The 21256-nt window shown below is 35.3% G+C and overlaps 1 protein-coding gene across 5 annotated transcripts; it reads left to right on the plus strand.

Moving 5' to 3' along the window:
- Positions 1 to 7273: 7273 nt before the first annotated feature.
- LOC119987381 (phosphatidylinositol glycan anchor biosynthesis class U protein-like) lies at positions 7274 to 15554 on the plus strand. 5 transcript variants are annotated; one of them, XM_038832271.1, is made up of 15 exons: positions 7274 to 7548; positions 8046 to 8371; positions 8473 to 8520; positions 8606 to 8666; positions 8939 to 8971; positions 9509 to 9633; positions 10774 to 10908; positions 12226 to 12302; positions 12428 to 12690; positions 13497 to 13553; positions 13637 to 13805; positions 14187 to 14244; positions 14332 to 14417; positions 14500 to 14556; positions 15138 to 15554. In XM_038832271.1, exons 2-15 carry the CDS (start codon positions 8236 to 8238, stop codon positions 15231 to 15233), a joined length of 1401 nt encoding a protein of 466 aa, XP_038688199.1. In that variant the 5' UTR covers positions 7274 to 7548; positions 8046 to 8235; the 3' UTR covers positions 15234 to 15554. The 5 variants fall into 5 exon arrangements, with proteins under 5 accessions (XP_038688199.1, XP_038688200.1, XP_038688202.1 ...); XM_038832272.1 differs by having other exon boundaries at positions 8098 to 8371; XM_038832274.1 differs by having other exon boundaries at positions 8141 to 8371.
- The last annotated feature ends 5702 nt before the right edge of the window (positions 15555 to 21256 follow it).

Consider the following 21256-nt stretch of genomic DNA (forward strand, 5'->3'; position numbering starts at 1 on the left):
ATTGTGTGGAAAATTGAAGTTTTCATTGTGTGGGCCCCACGAATCCATTTTTTTTTCCTTTCTTTTCCTTTCAAATCACCATTTTCAATACTTCACAAAATTCAGTTCTATTTTTATTTGGCAGTAGAAAAAAATTGCAGAGCATAACTGTAATCTGTATAATTGTATGCTAAATCAATTGTCTACTATTTGTAAAAACATGGGCATCGAAATTAAATGACAGTTGAAAGGGATCGAGAGACAAAGGAAGTGTTATTTTTATAAAGGAAGAGGGTGGTGAGGCCAGGTACAGATGTTGGGGAGCCATCGTACAGTGAAGCTGCCTGGACTCTACAGCCAATATCGTTTCTATCTGTTCTTCTCCTATTTTCTTTACTGGTGGTAGTCTTTATTGTCCCTAGACACTGACTATATTGGCATAATTTCTCTGCATCACCTGCAAAATGCATAGATACGAAACTATTTTAGGCTTTTCCATGTAGAACATTCAACTCTGATCATCTGAATATGTACCATTGTCGGGAAACCTATCCCATTTGCCTGGAGGATTATAAAGATGGAAAATTCTTGAATTTCTTCATGTTAAGGGGATCAGGGACGTAGCCAGGATTTCCAACGAGGAGGGACATTGTTGGGGGTATGGGGGCAACTCCCCCAAAATCTTTGTAAAACTACTTTTATATGTAATTTTATATTCTTAAAAATTGACAAATAACAATAAAAATAAAAAAAATATCTATTACAATCATTAGTTCTAATTAATGACTACGAAATAGTAAAGTAAGTAGCTACAATTTAACTATAATTAGCTCTATTTTTTCAACTGAATATGTGGCCAACAACTTTCAATTCATGATGCGAAGGACATGAATAAAATGCTACAAAAAACGGAAATTGAATGAAATAAACAAATACGATCAGATCTAAAAGACGACAAAAATGATTAGATTTAGTCTTTTAGATTTTATTCAATTATTGAATAAGGAACTGAGATTTGAGAGAAAATGAAGAGGAATTTGAGAGAGAGTTTGTCTAAAAGGCTAAAATAGGCAAACTGAGAAAAATGAAGGGAGAAAATAGGAAAATGAAAAAATGAGAAGGAGAAATTAGGCATGCTGCCCATGAGAATTAAACTTGGGTGGCAATCAAACTAATCACGCCAATAACCAATACACCAATTGCCATTATTTAATAATATTGTTAACTTACACACACATATATATATATATAGTAATTTTTCTCAAAGTCCAGAGGCACATGCCCCCTTGGTCCCTACATAGCTTCGTCTTGAAGGAGATATTAGGTATTTCATATAAGGATATGAATGTAAATAAAAAAAATTTTCAAAACTGATGTAAACTTAAAAGTTTTTGTGATGTAAATAAAATTTTTCATACACTATTTTCAAAAATCAAACCAATAATTACTTTACAAAATAGTGAGACTAAGACCCAAACATGTAAGCCCATACTGTTGCCAGAGATAGGCAAGACAAGAACAATATGTTTCAGAGTTCCTAAAAATTTAATGGCCCACAAACTACGTTTGTTAGGAAAGGCAAACTCATGAAAAATTCATGTGTGAACTCATGTTTCAGACAAAAATTGAACTCTAATAGGAGAATATGACTAACATACACCTTGTCACCGAGATAACACCTAGCTGAATCCATCCTTCTTGTGGATATGAATGTTGCCTTGGATATGATAATATAAGGATAATGTTAGAGACCCCCAAAAGTCTCCCAAATCTATGTGACATCAAAATAGCTATTGATTAAAAACACATATGTATGGCCCATTTTACATCCAACACTCCATATTTAATGAAAGTCTTTTGGGGTCACTTGTTGGGGATCCCAAGCATTATCCAAAGTTTAAGATAATCTTTTATTCAACAGCTTATCTGCTAGCGTCAACCTTTAATTCGCCAAACGCCTCATAGCATATTTCACAGTTTTAAACTCAGTTTTTCGTTTCACAGCTTTTCCGTTAACATTGAAAATCAATTCAACCGATCTACGAAATGGAGCCTTAACATAATTTTTTAGGGAGAATTGAAGTTGAAATTGGAGCAAAAAGTTAAGAGTCTCTCCCATTCTCGTAGGGTGATGGAATTATATACAACTAGTCTCAATAGAACTCTCAATTTTCAATCGCACTTTCTGGGAATTCCTTATCAAATAGACCCCAGAAGTTTCCCTGCATTTCCTAAATACATGGCAACAATTGAGACCCACATGTTGGATAAAGCTATAGACTAATGGGCTTTTAAAACGGCCCAATTTATTTTTATCTTTATATAATACTTTTTCGAACATGTGACCATTAAGATCCACAGTAGCACACGCTTGGAAATCATTGTTGATTAATCTGGGTTCGAATCCCGGCTGTGGAAATTGGATTTTTTTTATGTACACATATATTTTTGTAAATTTAGCTATTGTTTTGAAATAGCCAAATAGATGCTGAACTCATGAATAATTGCCCCTACATGGAAACATAAGCACTAGCAATGGTGTGGGTGTGATTTTGATCGGGCATGGATAAAAATGTGTGCACACGATAATGTAACTTTGTTGGGAATAACATGGGGAAGGAAACATAAGCATTAGCAATGGTGTGGGTGTGATTTTGATCGGGCATGGATAAAAATGTGTGCACACGATAATGTAACTTTGTTGGGAATAACATGGGGAAGGGAATATGGGTGGTTTTCATTTTGGCTCCAACACATGAGCTCCATTTAGAGCAATCACAATGGTTGTTATTTGAAAGGGCATGGATTCATTTAAAACAATAGATTAATTATATTTGATATAAATCAATTATTTTTATTTAAAATAATAAATTAATGTTATTAAAAATTGGAGAAGATTAATTTTTTTTTGACAATAGAGGAGTGAGGAGAGAGAAAGAGAAAAGTAAGGAGAGAGAGAGAAAGAGAGGAGAGAGAGAAGAGTGAGGAGAGAGAAGAGTGAGGAGAGAGAAAGAGAGGAGAGAGAAAAGAGGGGAGGGAGAGAAAAAAATGAGGAGAGAGAAAAGAGAAAAGAGAAAAGAGAGAGGAGAGAATAAAGTAATAAATTGTATTATTTTATGTTTAGGTGAGTGAATAATAGTTCCCTAGATGTAGGGAAACACTGTTCATGTTCTATAAAATATGGAACCTCTAGGTAATCTGATGCAGAGCTAAATTTTGATAAATTCTCTACAGTAGTTTTCTATTTTACAGACATACACATGTTTAAGTAATCTAATGTGGATGCTCTTATATGACACTTACAACTACACCAAAACTCAATAATGGGTCTCACCTCTATTACATCAAAAATCAAGTCATCAAATTTAAATCATTGTATCAATACATTCTGTTGGCCCAACCACATCAATAAAATACCTAGTCATATCAGCAAAACACATCTCAATATATTTTGTTGACCACGACAAATTTACACCATTTGTATTTATTCTTAAAGCATTTTTTTTTTTTTGCCTATGAAGAGGACATTCCCTTGTTTTCTTTTCTTGCAAGCCAACGCAACAACCAAAGATGGACATTTTGCCTATTAAGAGGACATTGCCCTGATCACTGAGAAATGTCCATCTACATTACATTTGCAACAACTGTAACAATAAGTGGAAAAGGATGTAAACAGAAATACAAACACACTCTATATATTCTATTCAAATTCATCCCAAAACGATACATGCGAAGAAGGATTCAAACCACCCTAATCGATTGAGACATTCCAACTCCCTCAAAACCAAAACATTTTCCAACAAAAACACAAACAGACTGCACTGCAGCCAAGAGAAATGAAGATTGACAAAATTCCCAACCTTGCATTAATTGGCTATGTAAAGTTTTACAAAATATAATGGCGTCACTCAACTGACTCTAATGATGACTTCTCCTCTTCTACCACAATCTTTTCTTCAAAGAAAACACTTGTTAGCACAATCTTAGTCTGCAGAGAAGCCTTCAGCGACTTCTTGTGATGCAAACAATCACAGAAAAACCAATCAACTCGTCAAGTGGGAAACTTATGTGCATGCAGCCCTGGTGACTCGCATTTAGACCCATATTGAATGTGCAAGAGACAAGCCTATATGATATTGTTATCGGTTAAAAAACAATCGACAAGGTCATTTTAAATTAGTACAATTGCCAATGTTTGACATGCTGGATGCTACAAATAGTACTTGTTTAATTACCTCATTGATGGTGAGATTGACTGTCTTTAAGAGCACTCATTAGTAATTTCTTTGAGATTCAACCGGTTAAACAGAGTTATGCTAGAAATAGTAGACATTGGCTTCACCACCAAATCATCCATTATCATGCAAGGCACACACCCCTTCACAAAACCACCCTCCATTGAAGAAGACGAGGAGGCCCATCATTCTTCGGACAAACAAGGCTTAACGGAGAGGACATCGTTGTCTGGCAACATGGACAATGCGATTTGGGGTCGTGGTTAACATAGGAAAGACAATTATTGTAACCGGCGTGAGAACACCTATAATAGGATTTCTTGATTGGTGATGATTGATCACCAGTAGTAATCAACATTAGAGGGGAATTTGAGGTATTAGGGTTTGTGACCAGTACTATCTTCCTTGACCGGAGGGACGTCGGTCAAGAAAACTCCAACGGTCAATCCAATCATGTGTTTTCTCTCAAATAAAGTGTAGTATTTAGCGTAAAGATAACCTTTTTTTAACCTGATGTAGAAAGCTCCTTTTGTAGTGGAATGTGGTCCGTAACGACCAAGATAAATATCTTGAGAATTGATTGGGTTCAGTATATTTTAGGCATGTGTCTCAGTAAATTCATTGAATTTGGTTTTTTTCAAAAAAGAGATTAGCTATTTCGAATCTCTTGTCATAAATGGTATGTGTCTCGAGGTGATTACGAGGAGATTGATGGGATGTAAGTTATAAGGGGCATTGACCAAGTAAACTAACGATGTCAAATTACGTCAAGTGTAGGCATGTTAGCATGTACGGGGTATGGTCGAAGTAGAGGTGGTTGTACAACTTCATTTTGACAGAAATTGACATAATTAACAAACAGTAAAACTATTGTAAAATTTTTTTTTGCAGGAATGATTATTGTAAAATTTATTCATATATGCCCTTGCCAATACATCCAACGAAGCAAATTAATCACAAGGCCCAATGCAAAGACACCAAGTCGCTGGTCTTGGAGGAAGCTGATAAAGACATCTGGATTTCAAAGGACTACACCAACGGGCACACTCATCCTCACGACATTTTCCTCGTGGGTACCTCGCGGTGCATGACTGGGCTTCGCATGTCATCAGCCCAACTAGAAAGAAAGAAAGAAAAACGAATTATTTAATTAGCATGAAATTAGAACAATAAAACTTGATTATAAAAATAATTAAGGTTTATGTAAGCATGAACCTGACAAGAGAATAACGAAGACAAGAAAGAACACATTTGGAGAAAGCTTAGCCATGGAGATTATAGTGATAGATGAATTGAGAGTGAAGGTGATGAGGGTTCAATGGAAGAGGTGGTGCATATTTATAGGGAAGTTTGCAAGGAGTTTTTTTTTAAAAATTAATTATTAATTCTTCCATATATGTAATTAATTAGAATATAAATGAATGTAGATATTAAAAACTAATACATGTATGGGTAAGCAATTAATGACATAATTACTCAAATGATAAAAGGAAAGAAAAAATCAAACAAATCAATTAATTTCTAGATTATATGAGCATAAATTTTGATATTCATTTATTTATGGACTATATCAGTGTTGTAAAATTGTTGATGAAAAGATAAGATTATTTTTCTTTTTGAAACATGGGAGGGGGATTCGAACTCTGATAACTAGAGTGATACTCATCAACCTTATCACTCAAACTAGTGACTCGAGTGTGAGAAGATATCATTATTTATGGGCTCGATCATGTTTTTATTTTTCATTTTTTTTGAAAATGTCAAGAGACCGGATATATATATATTCATATATTCAGCTCGTGAGTAAAAGAAATGGAGTCCATTATAGGCACTCGGGCTACCATATAGGTGGAATACAATCACGATTAAAAGCTACTAATTTTCCGTGATAAGTACCTGTTGATCGAAGAAAACATTGTGCATCCGTGATGTGTAGGTAGATTGTCGAGTCATGTCCACCCGCGATGGCTACAGTTAGTCTATCGAAAGTAGAATTCTATCATCTTTAAGTTTATTCCCATTTGATTTTATTTTGTTTAAAATATATTAATATATTTTGTTCAGGTGATTGGTTCAGACAGCGAACTAAACCGACCAAAGTCGATCCCTCGAACATTTCACCAACGTTTTAAAAAATGGTAGTGCTAGGTAACCATATAATGATAACCATGAGAGGCTAAGTTTCTTAAATAAAATTTTAAAACGTTTTAATCTCAAAATACATGTTAAATTTTTTTAAAAAAATTACATATTCAGAGTCAGTACATAAAACTCTTTCTAACAAGGTACATTATTTTTTTCAATGGAATTTCTTAATTCTATTATTTTTTTCAATGGAATTTCAAAAACAAATGAATTCAGAATTAAAACAATAAATTCTACATGTACTTTAAAAAACAATAAAATCTATATTAAAATAATAAATTTTGGACAATGAATTTTGGGACAAAAGAGTAAAATAAAACTATTCAATTAATTAAATTAATGAAATCAACATGTTGGGTTCCCATAAGCTACCAAACTAATGGGCTACATGCCTTTTTTGTTTAAAAAAACCGTGTGGATCGTTTAGTTCAACCGGAAATCGAAGGAGCCACTGGTATGATTTAATAAAATATCAATGAACTACCAATCCAATCAAATATCAGGTTGGACCGTCGGCTAGGGGTGATAAAATACTGTCCGATTCGAATGATCGAATTTGTTCGATTCGGATTAAACTATGTTTGGACATAAGTTATATATTCGAAATTCAGATCCAAATACAACATTTTTATTCGATTTAAAACTTGGTTTAAGTCCTAACATATAAATCTTATTAGGTTTACTTATCAATGTTATTGTTTAGTTTACTTATCCGAATTTAAACTAATACGTGTTTGATTAATTAAGTCAATCTGAAATTCAAACCGGATTAGGATCCGAACGTATTAATATTTCCTAAACACTGGTTGTTGTTCGACGTAGAACTGATTTTTTTACGCCCCAAACACCGGTATACCGGTCAGCATACTGGACAACCGTTATGATTATCTCAAAACTAAAAAAAAGTAAAATCAAACATACAATACAAAACGTGAAAACCTAGAATCCTAATTTAGGCATTTAGCTTCTACCCCATTCTCCCTCAAGCCACCACTCACCAGTCACCAACTCACCACCGCTTCACCAGTCAACAATTACAATACAACACCACCAACTCACCATCTCTGCTGCTCAGTGCCCACCTCGCGATTTTGCTAGCCCTCACCTCGCGACCGGCGACTCTGCTGCCTCACGCCCTCATCGCTCTCTTCTGTAATTCTGTGCTGCAAAAGTGCAAAGTGCAAACCTGGTAAGCTATTAATAAATTATAATTAGTCATTACTTGATTAGAATGTTATTTTGATATTAATTAAACTGTTACAGACTTATAGTGTTATTAGATTGTTATTTTACTGCTAATTAGTAATTTAATTAGACTGAAATAAATATAATTTGCTGCCGGTAGTCTAGGTTTGGCAATGGGCTTAAGGTTGTATTGATGATATTCTGGTAGTCTAGCCTTGACAATGGGCTTAAGGTTGTATTTAGGTAATGAAGTGTTTATTCTTACTAGGGATGTTTGAATTCTATGGAATTTAGTTTGTTAGTTTGGAAATGATTAGGGTGGACTTGGATTGTGAGATTTTTGTTAATTTGAGGTTATGTTGGACTTGGACTTTAGATGGTTATATTGGACTTTCTTATTAGGATGTTTGTTAATTTGAGATTGAGATTGGGTAATATTGTGTTTATTTGAATGGATTTTGATTTGTAGTTTTTTTTCCTGATTTTTCTAGTATTTTACAGGTTTTTTATATTTTTTATGAATTCTCAAAATTTTTTAATTAATTCAATCAAGAGAGAGAGGTGTTAAGGCTATGGGGATTGGACTTGCTGTACAGTTGGAAGGAATTGAAGATATCGAGCCATGTGAACACTAGTATATGTTTTTCTAAATCAAAGAATTGGCTATAGATCACAGATTCACAGGGCATGCATGGCGAAGAGCAGAAAGTTTTGGGCATGGATGATAGCATCAGTGATTTTGAGGCTCATTTTGATTTATTTCCCAAAGAAGCTCAATCTATCCACTCGCCCCGAAGTCTCGACTCCTCTCACCAGCCTTCGTCGCCGTATGTATCTAATACTGTATATTTATCTAACAAGCTTAATTTCCAGTTTCCAGTCTCTGATTCTCTGTTGAATTTTCCTAATGTATGTCTGTTGACTGTAGTGGCTGAAGGTTACTGGTTGAAGCAGCAATCTATGTCCCCGTATGCAGGTATTTTGGATGTTATTGACTGATTTCTTCTTCTGTTTTCTTTTCTATTTTGAGTAATTTTTAGGTTTGTGTTCTGTTTCTGTAGGATCGATGTACCATGGTTCACCTCTGTTGCTGTCAGTCCTTGGTCCTCTCACTGTCAAGCGGTACTGCATCATCTCAATCTAACAGCTCGATTGCATGAGATTGTATGATCAGACATCTAATCGTGCTATGAGTTCTTGTATTTCAATTGAGTTCGAGTAAAAGTTCATAAAACCCTGCATCAAAAACTCAAAATGCATGAGATTGCAAAGCACTGCGGTGCTTAGTTTTTATGAATTGAATCTCTTAATGAATGGTATAAATGATCATGACATTTTATTCATGATAATTGTTTAATTTGATGATTAATTGAGGGTTTTGTTGGATTTTGTAGAATTGAAGGGCAGCCTGATCATCTTTTATGCAGGTAAAGTTATTGTTTTACTAAGTATGCAAGATTTTCTACATCATTACTTTAACGTTATAGATTCTATATTGCAATTACGTGCTTTTTGGTAGTAGTTGTCACTCATTTGAAGCATATATAGATAGATAAGATGGTGGTTACTACAATAGAACTAGGATTCCAATCATTGAGAAATATAGAATGCTTGATATCTGTTTATTTTGCAAATTTGGTTTGTTAAACTCTGAATTATTTTATGTCCCATTGGAACTAATTTAAATTGTATTGCTTGTTGGCTAAGTGCACCATTTTTTTGTCAACCTCTGTGATGATTGTTAATTATATCATATCAATGCATTAGCCTGCAAAGAAAAATAGAATCAAGACCAAAAACCAGTACTTGTTTGGCTATTAAAACAAGGCACTGGATATTTTTGTGTTTTCATTCAATAAATTGGTTTTCAAGTCTACCTGACAATTTCCTCTTTTTATTCTTTCTTACCAAACATCTATTATTTATTAAATCATGTGGTTGATGCGACACCTCTTTGGATACAGTTTGCTTTTGGTGCTTGCAGATATTATCAGTGCAATTCTTATTCGGGCTACTGGGAAAATTCTTCAGATGGCCTATAGACAGAGCTTGGATTCATTAAATCTTCTGCAAGCATCAAAAAGTTCGGGTAAGTTTGATACTTGAGATACTTAGTTTAAGTTTCAGTGTGAAAAGTTAGCCTAGATTTATTTATTTTGATGGTAAGTACAATTTATTTTTCTACGAGGAGACACGTGCAAAATAAATCTTATTAACGTTCTCTATTGCAAAGTTAGCTGTGCATTGGTGCAAAGTGTGTGAAAGTTAAGAAGATGATAGCCAAAGTTGATATAGTGGTTGATCTAGTTTGCTCCAATTTAGTTTATTTTACTAGAGTGGTTCTTTTTGTGTTCTTTGAGATAAAGTTACTGTAATCTAATGCAACATGGAAACAGTTGTATCTTGTAAATGACAAAAGTAAAACAAACTAGATATAACCAGAAGTTTAAATTGCTATAAGACATAATTTGTCTGAGTTAGCCTATGATATATGTATTGAATGACTTTTCAGTTGACAAGAGCCTAAATGAGGCCGTACAAAGCCTTTCATGGTGGATATTCCTCAAAGTGAAGATATCTGGTCTTTTATATTATTATGCAAGAGTATATGGACAGAACCGGACTTGTTCAATAATATTTTTAGCTTTCTTTGAGTCTTTCTCGAATTTAAGTATGTTATTTTATGCAAAGCAATGGGGTAAAAGAAGAAATGGATTAAAGCTCTGACTAGACCAAAGTTGAAGTTTGATGAAGTAATATATGGAAAAAAAAAATTTATGAAAGTCTATTACTTGCCTGCATAAATTATGTATTCTGCTTTGAACAGCATTGGTGGGATGGGTGCATGTGAACCAACAAAGGGTGAAATCATCTGTATGTAGCTATAAATATTAATGGTTTTCTTGGTTATGTAACTTGAGCAGTGTTCCATGGACATATATTGTTGATGCAGCCAATATCTGGATGATTTCTATTCTCCTCTATATAAAATGCTACATGAAGAGAACTAGTCCTAATGGGCTGGGCTTGACTGGTGTTGTGTCAGCTGTAAGATATAACTGTTCCAGTGTTATTATCTAGAGATTTTCTAGTATTTGCTACTTGTATGGAAGATTTTGTGTTTATCCTTTATCTCAGGCTTTAATGTAGCTGTCTTTAAATGGAAATTGTTTCTCCTATTCCCCTTACTTCTTGGGCTTATGATCTACAGTGTTAATGTTGTTTCCAGATTTTCTCTCCTCTGGAGATGTTGCTGCTCTTGTGTACTTATGGAATCCATTGACAATTGTTGCTTGTGTCGCTCAGTCCACATCACCAATTGAAAATCTGGCAATTATATTGTCCCTATTTGGGGCATGTAAAAGTAAGAAGCTCACTTTTTCAGTACGTAAACACATTATTGCTCATGTGGGTTTTCTGGATTATTTAGTGAATACCAATTCCATTAGAATGCTCCACAATTCGTGAAACGTGTATCTCATCATATTGATCATACTAGTCTCTATGCTCTACTTCTTCTACGTCTTTTTAAATCTTCATTGTGATAAATTATTTTTCCCTTTATGTGTTTGCACTTTATATGACAAGTTAGTGGCTGCTGACTGCTAACCAAGACTTTAGCTTGTTTACCCAGAATGTTCATGCATGGCTTTGATTGACTCCTCAAGATGAGTCTTTCTGATTTACATTGACATTTTTGTGCCGATTTTATTAGTTTGTTGCTTGTGACGGCTAGGGGTTCCTGGCAAGTTAAGTTTGTGTGGTTGAAATCAGCTGCTTTACATATTTGATATTTCTGTCATGTACTTGTTTCTTATTTTTGCATGGCTTATATGTGCTGTTTAGTTTGGTGTGTTGCTTCCGGAACACCAAGAGCTTGCTGGCTAAAGTTGTTTTGAAGAAATAGGCTTGTGAGCATCTATAATCTATGATGCATATAGAATTTATAGAGAATGAAAAAGTATAAAAACTCATAAAGGATACCAACAGTTAATATGTTTTACCTATTAATTAGAAGTGTTGCAATAAGGCTTTTACTTTCTTCCTTTCCTTGTCTTGCTTGCGAGTGCCACCTCGTTGTTGCCATTTTCAAGAGTTAGCTTTTGTAAGGATTCTTTATATACTTAAAAGAGGGCGTGTTTCCTCTGCCTACCAATGAGCGAAGGGCTGCTATGAGGATGGAATAGTAAGAGAGATGAAAATCAACAGAGACAGACTTACCTGGAGTTCTATGAATTGGCAATGGTGTGGTAGTCCTATTTTGTAACAGGGTGATTGTGTTATCTTACTGTCTTGTGCTGTTATAATTCCAAGATGGGGAAAATTTGTAGTGTACCAAGTTTTTCAAATTTTAGTTGCCTGCCATCGTAACAATATCTTCATGTTGGCATGTCAAGGAATGCCAACTCATTGGAAATGAGTCCAACCCTATCTTGATTGCATGCCTTGTCTTTATGACCATATGCAATTGCAATCCTGCCTTCCATCAGATGCATAGCGCTTATGGGTGGCTGAAGTTGGTCACTCCTCTCAGACGTTCTCTTCCTTCTTTTAGTTCTTCAAAAATGAGTTGTCCTTAGTGATGGTGGTCAAGGAAACTGGTGACACAGTGATATATTTTATTGCAGCATTCATAGTCTATTTATAGCTTGCATAACAATTTTCTTCTGGTGAAATACAGGACTGGTTCCTCTGGCAGCTTTTGGATGGGTCGTGGCAACACATCTGTCTCTTTATCCAGCAATTCTTATTATTCCAGTATGCCCCTTCTTGGTTTTGTTGTGTTCATATGCATATTTTAATTTCCTACCTGAAAGTTTAGGGAATATTTTTTGAAAAAAATTCCACATTCATGTGTTTAGTATAACCTTTTAATTTATCAGGTGATTCTTTTATTGGGATCTGGGCCTGACGCTCCCCCTAGGAAATTGTTCCTGCAACGGGGATGTGAAAAATTTGGAGATAGTTCCTCAAATGATAGCCATCGCCCGAGAATGGAAGTGAGCCCATCAAAACTACCAATTGCTTTTTCATGGAGATCACTCATCCATTTCTTGCTTTGGACTTCTTTGTGGTCTGTCTATGTCCTTTTTCTCTGTAGTGTACTTGTCAGACCATATGGCGGTTTGCTGGAGATGTTTAAAAGGTATCATTTAAGCATTCATGTTTCCAGTTCTCTTTCTGTATCAATATAGTGCACAAATTTCTGCAAGAACTCTGTTCCACTATTAATCATTGATACGATTGAATCAATTAGGAAAATAATTTACGGCTACAAATAAAATTTCTCATCTGCTAGGTATATCAATCTGTTTGCACAACAGAATGACAAGCTTATGATGATTATCATTGTTAACATGCATGGAGTGTAATATAGTCGGCCAATTAATGTTGTTGGTGAAGAAGCATCTTAAGGACTCACCAATATTTCGAAAGTTGTGTGATGATGTTCTACTTGTCAATTTTGTTTCACACATACAAAAAGAAAAAGAAAATGCATTCTTGATGGTTGGTTGGTGCAGTAAATGTAGAATTTATATACCATACCAACTTGTGTACATTTTATGGATTCAAAGAGAATTTACCAAGGCAACTCAATCATGTAGTCCTATGTTGTCGTCCGTGCCTTTATGAGGCTCTATTGAAAATGGCTTCAATAAAACTCATTCTCTTTGCTTTCTTTAGGATATGCCAGGCAAGTTATTTTGACTACTTGTATGATCAAAAAGCATGGAATATGATTGTGATCTCATATACGGCTTTGTTCTGTTCGTTTTGGCTTATTAATTGGTTTCAATAACTATCATGTTGTTCATTGAAATTTATGCCTTTAATTGTTAGGAAAAAAATTTCCCCCATGCTGTCTTTTTGTTTAATGGTTACTTTTAGCTTGTGTTGTGTAATTATGTGAAATGTCTTAATCATTCTCATAAGCCTGGCTGTTTTGCGCAGAACATATGGTTTCATGCTCACGGTGGAGGATCTGTCTCCAAATATTGGTGTTTTATGGTTAGTTATGTGTTATCTTAATTACAATTTTTAATCCTATGTTTTAACTGTTACCTAGAATTTACCTCCCTCTTGCAATGCAGGTACTTTTTTGCCGAAGTTTTTGATTTTTTCAGAAATTTCTTCCTGATAGTATTCCATATGAATATTCTATTTATGATAATTCCTTTAGCCATTCGGCTAAACCACCGACCTTGCTTCCTGGCTTTTGTGTACATTGCACTCTCTTCAATGCTAAAGTCTTACCCCTCAGTAAGCTCTCGCTTTTTTGTTTATGTCGCTCCTTTTTAATGAGGAATTTTTTTTCTTGTTCAAATTATCAAATACATATGATCTGGAAAAGGAGAGAGAAAATGGGGTTGGGGTGGGAGGTGGAGATTGATGATGGTGATGTTGATAGCATGTAGTAATAGCTCTTTGAGTCGTTTTCTTAGTGGAAATGATTAGCTTTATAGTATTTAGCCACAAGTTGCCAAAGCCAATGAAGTTATTATTGACAATCAAAAAGATTGAGTTTTATGAACATGGTGCAACCCACGACTTAATTTTGTGTTTTTACAATAGTCAACAGCATTTTGCATTTGAAACCTGACTTGCTTGTCCATTTATCCCTTCTGGTTCATATTTGATAAGGTCGGAGATTCAGCTCTCTGCTTGGGTTTGCTGGCCTTGTTTGTCGATCAATTAGCAGGTTAGTAGGTTCTCCCAAGGGCATAGTTCTCTGATTTGAGGCTTAGACTTTCTTTGATGTCTCAATTTTATCTTTCATGTCATGCAGATATGCAGTTCTCATTCTTCCTCTTCTGTGGGTATGTTGGGGTTTCCCTCCTCAGCCCCGCGATGCACAATCTTTGGATTTGGAGGGTATGCCTTAGTGATGCTTGTCTAATTTAGACTAAGGATAACTGTTTCTTTTAGATCATGACTTAATTAATAAAATTTGCAGGGCACTGGCAATGCAAACTTTTACTTTGCAACTGCAATGGCCTATGCATGCTTTCAGGTTCTTGCTTCTACCCAATTATTTTTAAATTTATGATATATCGTCTCTCACATAGCCTGTAAATTTTTTTATGAAATATCCTGCTATTAGGGCATCTTAGTGAAACAAACTAAGCTAGTGCTGTTAACATGTTCTCACCATCATAATTTGATATTCTTTTCGCCCATAACAAGCATAGTTGACAATAAATCATTTTTGAACTACTATTGGTATTTGTCAATTTGCTACATTACACTGTCCATCAACCTAGGCTTAAATGTCAACCGATTTCTGACCAGCAATGAAAAAATATTGACGATTGAAGGGTTATGGTTTATTGTCTAAAGCCTAAACCTTTATTAATAGGGTAAGAATATCATTATGTGGTCCAATTGGCCCACCCTTTTTAGCAGGTTAGTAGTGATGGCATATAAATCTAGTCTAGCTACTTGGCCTACTTTTGGCTAAACTTTTACGTTGCTGAAAAGATTTTCCTTCTTGGCAAATTTGGGGCATGCCAATGAGTCACTATTGACCTAGCTAATAGACTTGCCAATTACTTTGCCTCATTACTTCCTAATGTTCATTGACTTCCTTGGCAGATCATTTTGGTGGTTGAGAGTGTCAGTGCCACGCTGAATCATGACAGGAAGCTAAGAAAGCTATCTGCCTCAAAGCTTGGTGATGGCAAATCTTAGAACAATTCCAGCAACCAAATTTGCAAATTTTCCATCATCCAGCTGCTCAAGTTGCTTCACGGTCATCAGCTTCCAGGCCTCTTAAGCTATATCAGTTCTTATATTAATCTCTTTCTGCCATTGTCAACTGGCTTCATCTTCATGGAGTGAAGGTGGATAGATTTCATCGCATTGCATCTTGGCCGATTTTCAGATCAATTTCTGCTGTATAACTACAGAGGTTGCATTGCATAGGGTTCTTTACAGTTGGATATACAGTTTTTTTTTTTCTTGGCAGTCAGTTTTTTGTTTAAATATAGCATAAGTTAGGAATGATGAATATATTCCGCGCATGACTTTTGCAATGATTTCTCAACAATTTCTCAGATTTGTTTTGCGTGCATGCGCATATGGGTGGTGCAGGATGCATACAGGGTACTTTTAGTTTTAACATATAGCCAATTTTTAGCATGAAATTATTTAAGAGGGGATGATTAAGGAATGTAAGGACGGTCTTAGCTGTTGTAACAAATGATAAAACTCGACTTAATTGGTTTGTCGTAGGGCATTGGGCAAAATTAGGGTACATATTTTTTATATATATTAAGCAGCCCTTTCTTAATTTTGAATAAAACATCACAATTATAAATCAAAGTACTAGTGTTGTAAAAATTTACTTGACAAAATTGAACTATTAGGTTAATTGATCGAACGGTACCGACAAAATTGAACTATTGGGTTAATCAATTGAACGGTTGATTATTTTCAAACCCTATTGACCGAATAATTGAAACAACTGCCATTAATCAACCAATCAAATTTTTGTCAAAATTCGAAGAAAAAAAAAAATTTAAATCGATCATTTACACCCCTACAAAGTACTATCGTAATTAGAAGTGTTTACATAAGAGATTAATTAAATTGGCTCAATAGTCACCAATATGGAAGTATAAGAATCTAGCACTTGAACCCATAGATGCACAAGCATGAAGGTGTATGGAAGATTAATTAAATTGGCTCAAGAGTCACCACTGTGGATGTATAAGAATCTAGCACTTAAGCTCATAGACACACAAGCATTGAGATGTATGGAATGTGGGCACAACTGTGAATGCTTAATCATTGACAGAAATGACCAATCACGATAACCAAGTGTCCATAATTATCCATCAAACTATCATAATAACAAACTTTAATCTCAATTATTTGGTCAAATCTAGTTGCTTAAAGATAAACCTATATAGATAAATCTCAATAAAGATATCTTACTGGAGAATTCCTGAGCAAGGGTTTACATATTCCTTAAAAATCTTTACATATATCTATCAAGCAATTACAAAAGTTTATTTAATCCTATTTTGTTTCTTCAATTTATATTCTAACTAGTAGGTCAATCTAGTTAAAACTCTTGGTCCTAGTACCTCCTATTACTCAACAATTTTTTTATATTGAATCACACTGGCCGTAAGCCACAGACAAGAAGAACAACTTTCTCCTTAATTCTCTCATCCTCGTGTAACTCAACACCTGCATTATTATCATCAACTGAAATAAATGCTCTCATCACTTACTTCTATGTCAAAAAAAATACATCAATGAGAACCATGAATAACTCATATGACACTTATGTGTGTGCAGGGACGGTCCTGGGGTGGGGAGACACGGGCGGTCGTCCCGGGCCCCCAAATCCCCAGGACCCCAAATTTTTGAAAAAAATATTAATTTTATATTAATCTAAACACAAAAAATCAATTAAAAATTAACAATTCTCCACATATTTCAACTAAAAAACCTATAAAAGAAAATTTTTTGATTTTAAAATAAATAAAAAAGAAAACACGGGCCCCTTTTCTAGAGCTCGTCCGGGGCCCCTGTAAACTCAGGTACGCCACTGTGTGTGTGGTGTCTTATAGAGGTCTTAAGTTCGAGTCCCCTCCCATCCCCTTCCCCTATATTAAAAAAAAAACATACATCAACTAATAATTAATTAACGAATTTGAGAACCACCATCTCAATTCATCATATTTTATAAGATTCGGGATGTGATAGGGTTCCGAAGGATTAACTGGATATGGACCATTCCAATAAGATTTTATTCTTGAACAAAAATTCATTTTTGGATTTATTTCATCTATTCCATGATCGAAACAAGGGGGATACACCTTACACCACGATTTTGATTCAGAAGAGAGATTTCAAGATATGACGAATCTAACTCTACAATTTGTTTAAAATTATAGATTCTATAATCTAAATACAATGGTTTGGCAGGCGTGTCTCATCACACAAACATTTTCATTTTTTCATTTTTTAAAATTTATCAGTTTTTTCTTCCCCATTAGATGTGAATTATAGACTTAAGAAAATTACAAAGCCCCCAAAGCCCTAATTAACACTAAGGTTATGGCTTAGCTTGTGAAAGTTGAGTAGGGGAGAATTCGGGTAAGTTCTACTACTCAAATATGTATCTTCTATTAAAAGTGATGAACGCTCTATACACTTTACGTTTTACTAAGTGCATCCCAAAATCTCACCAAAATGCTCCATCTTAAAACACCCCACTATCTCTACCATATTAACCCAAATCCTTCACTGTTCTCTTCATTCTCGTCGGCTCCACCTCCTTCATCCTCCAGCCTACTCTCTCGCCAATCTTACTGCACCAGTCTACTAGCAACACCAATTTACCCAAAATCCATTTTCTATTATCTCCATTTTACCCATTAAAACCTCCAAAATCCTCTGAAAGTCTGTCCTCCCTATCAAAATCTGTCCTCTCCCAAGAAACCACAAAATACTCAACAACCCGCATCGTTCCAACACTGCTTAATTCAACAAATCTTCTTATGGGTATCTCTACTGTGAAGGAATCAAGGTCGAAGATGTCATGGAGACTGTTGAGAGAAGGGCATTCTACTTGTACAGTGGGACGGTTGATAAGGAGTTCAAGAGAGAGATGAGTGCGTAGCTTGGAGTCTGATCGAATCAAGTATCAGATCTCCGATTTGAAGATGGTGGTGAGGCACAAGGATTTGAAGGAGATTGTGGACGCGATTACGGAGAATTTCAAGCCACAACTCTGGTTGCGGAGATGGATAAGTCCATCTCTGCCATGCTTGATGTCAGATTTAGATTGTCGTGATGGTGGTGCAGCCATGGTTGAGTTGTAGATTCGGGGTTTGAAATTGGGGTGCATGTGATTTTTTTTAAAAAAAACTGAAGAGGGGTGTACTACTGTTATGTTTTTAACTGAGATGTAGTAATATTGGCGTGTAAACCTTCCCCTCCCCTCCCCTACCGTCGTGAACCTTCCTACCAAGCATAACCTAAATAACCATTTTCAATTACTGCACTTATGCATTCATATAAATTAAGTTCATCTTATTCACTTATTAATGGATTATTATAACAAAACAGCTGGATAGGAAGCCTGTCCTGCCGTCCTTTCACACGTCCAAAGTCCAAACAAATCACAACTAATCTATTATCCGCCGATGAACTCTTCCAAAATGTTTATCATATTAGAATTTCTAGCCCATACACATCCAAAATGTTTATCATATTAGAATTTCTAGCTCATACACATCAACAATATTGTCTCATATATTCAGTCCGCACGACTTTGTCTTCTCAGGAGGAGGTTACCCATCCTAATAGTGCTTTCGCACGACTTTGTGTTTTCAGGAGATCACACATCTCAATAATGCTCTCGCAGAAGAATGCTTAACTATAGAATTACTATGAGATGTGATTTATCTCCTCTAAGAAAATGCGTTATTGATGGTAATGAACTGGATTTATCCATATATGTTAACACAAAAAATAACACTAAGTCAACTAGATCATCATTTAGGACTGTCCGATCATAAGAAAAAAAAATTTAAGGGCTGAAGTCATCCAATCCGATGAACTATAATACAAGAGAGATCCTGATGTGGCCCCTTTCACATGTGGTTCCCCTTATAAGATTGCACATCTGTGTAATCGAACCATGTAGAACCCCCTAATTAGGGAGAGGGAAAAAAACAGTACCTTAGGGACCGGAGCTAAGAACAGAACATATAACTCGACTTGTAAAGCACACGCCTACCGTATAATTGTATATGAATAGATTCTATTTCCAATATAGAGGGCCTAATTGAGCTGTCACCTTTGTGCATCCCCTCAAGAGACCTTTCCAAGCCCATGCTTAAGGAGAACCGCGAGTAGATTAGATGACACTCATGTATGTGGTATCTTATAGAGGTCTCGAGTTCGAACCTCCCCCATCTCCTTTCCCTAATCAAAGAAAAAAAAAGCCCATGCTTAAGCAGTTAAGCAATCAGTGTCATTACACCAAAGATCCCATTCAAAGCTTTCAACTTTGCCACAAGAAAGAGAATAAACTAATCACTGCATTAACTATGGTATTGTTATATATTAATTCTTAATATCAGTTGTAGCTATAAGTGTTGAGTCTAATCTGCTACTTTTGTACACGTACTTGATACCGACAACTATAGAAAAGTCTTGTTTCCTTGCACAATCCTAGATACAAGCAAAAAGAAAGCACTTATATACAACCAAGTTAAACTAGAAGTAGAATTTACTCTGTAGAGACACCACAAATGGGGACTAACTTTACAGCTCTGAAACCCCAGTTAGTCTGAACTCCAATTTTCTCGACTTGCATATACATCAACAACACTCAAAAGCTCATCATTAGCTAGTTTTTCCGATATTTTCTAAGGTCCAGAGTCCAGACCAGAAAGCTTCATCCAACATTATTAGGACACAAAGAAGCAATATTAAAATTCTAGTTTGCACATAATGGAGGGTCACTAAGATCACAGTGACCTACCTAACATAATGGGGTTGAGTCCGTGGCTCAATGGGACGGTGGGACGGTGCTCTATGCATTGAAATTGATTAACCTGAGCAGATAGCATAGCTTACCTAGTCTGGCAAGAAACAAAAGCATATACAGTAGTTGTATGAGTATCTAGAACACTCAGTTTGAGATCTATAATGATGTATGCGTTAAGATTTCAGAGTTTGGTGTTGAGATTTCTGAAAATTTAGTTTATAAAGGAGATCGAGGAAGAGATCTAAAAACTATTAAAAGAACGAAGAAAAATAACAAGAAAAATAACATGTGTAGCATGGCTTCAATGTCACAAAGATACTGAAATTCTTCGCTAGATATCAGAAAATATTTCAGAAGGCAGGTAAAACTATCAGTTTAAAATAATCTCCAGACATTTGGCTTGGTCAGACAGATCTGTTGAAAGTTTACCATCCCAAATCTAGGGAACCTTTCTGCAGCAGTGCTAGACATCCCAACAATTGGGATTCCAATGATCCCAGTTGTTGAGGTGTACAGACAACATCTCAATTATCCCAGTTGTTGAGGTATACAGACAACATTTAAAATGTATGTAGAACCCATCACATGCACTTTGATTTTCATCCATACACCTCAGCAACTAGGATCATTGGGATCCCAATTGCTGGGACGTTTATCGTTTTCCAGCTTTCTGCTCTTGCAAAAGTCTCCTAACAATAGGCAATAATTCTGCCTCGTGCTTCCTCAGTTTGTATTAAATGTATCCCAAATCTACAGTGCTAAAACACAACGGAGAGAGAGAGAGAGGAAACATCCAGTAAGCTTCGTAGACAAGAATTAATAGCTAGTAGCCATTGACAAAGGATGGATAACATTCAAATATGTTTGGTCTCTGGACAGCATAATTCTAGATTCTTATATTCTTATCTTCAACAACCTTTTGAGTAGCATCATCAAAAAGTGCCAAAATAAAATAGTATTTCCTAAACAGTTGTACTCCTGGCATGTCTATTTAAGATGATCTCTTCATGTCTGCCGAGATACATGCGGCACTTCCTTCTCCTTCCTGTCTATTCTACCCACGTTTCCCAACTCAAAACTCTCATTTTTAATAACAGTAGACAGTCCATTTCCTTTTCCTGTTCAACCCCTACCAGCATTTTATTGTTCTTTCTTCAATCCAAGATAATATCTAAACTTCCATTTATATTGGTCTAAG

Source organism: Tripterygium wilfordii, chromosome 20 (genome assembly GCF_013401445.1).
Source record: "Tripterygium wilfordii isolate XIE 37 chromosome 20, ASM1340144v1, whole genome shotgun sequence".
Classification (NCBI taxonomy): Eukaryota; Viridiplantae; Streptophyta; class Magnoliopsida; order Celastrales; family Celastraceae; genus Tripterygium; species Tripterygium wilfordii.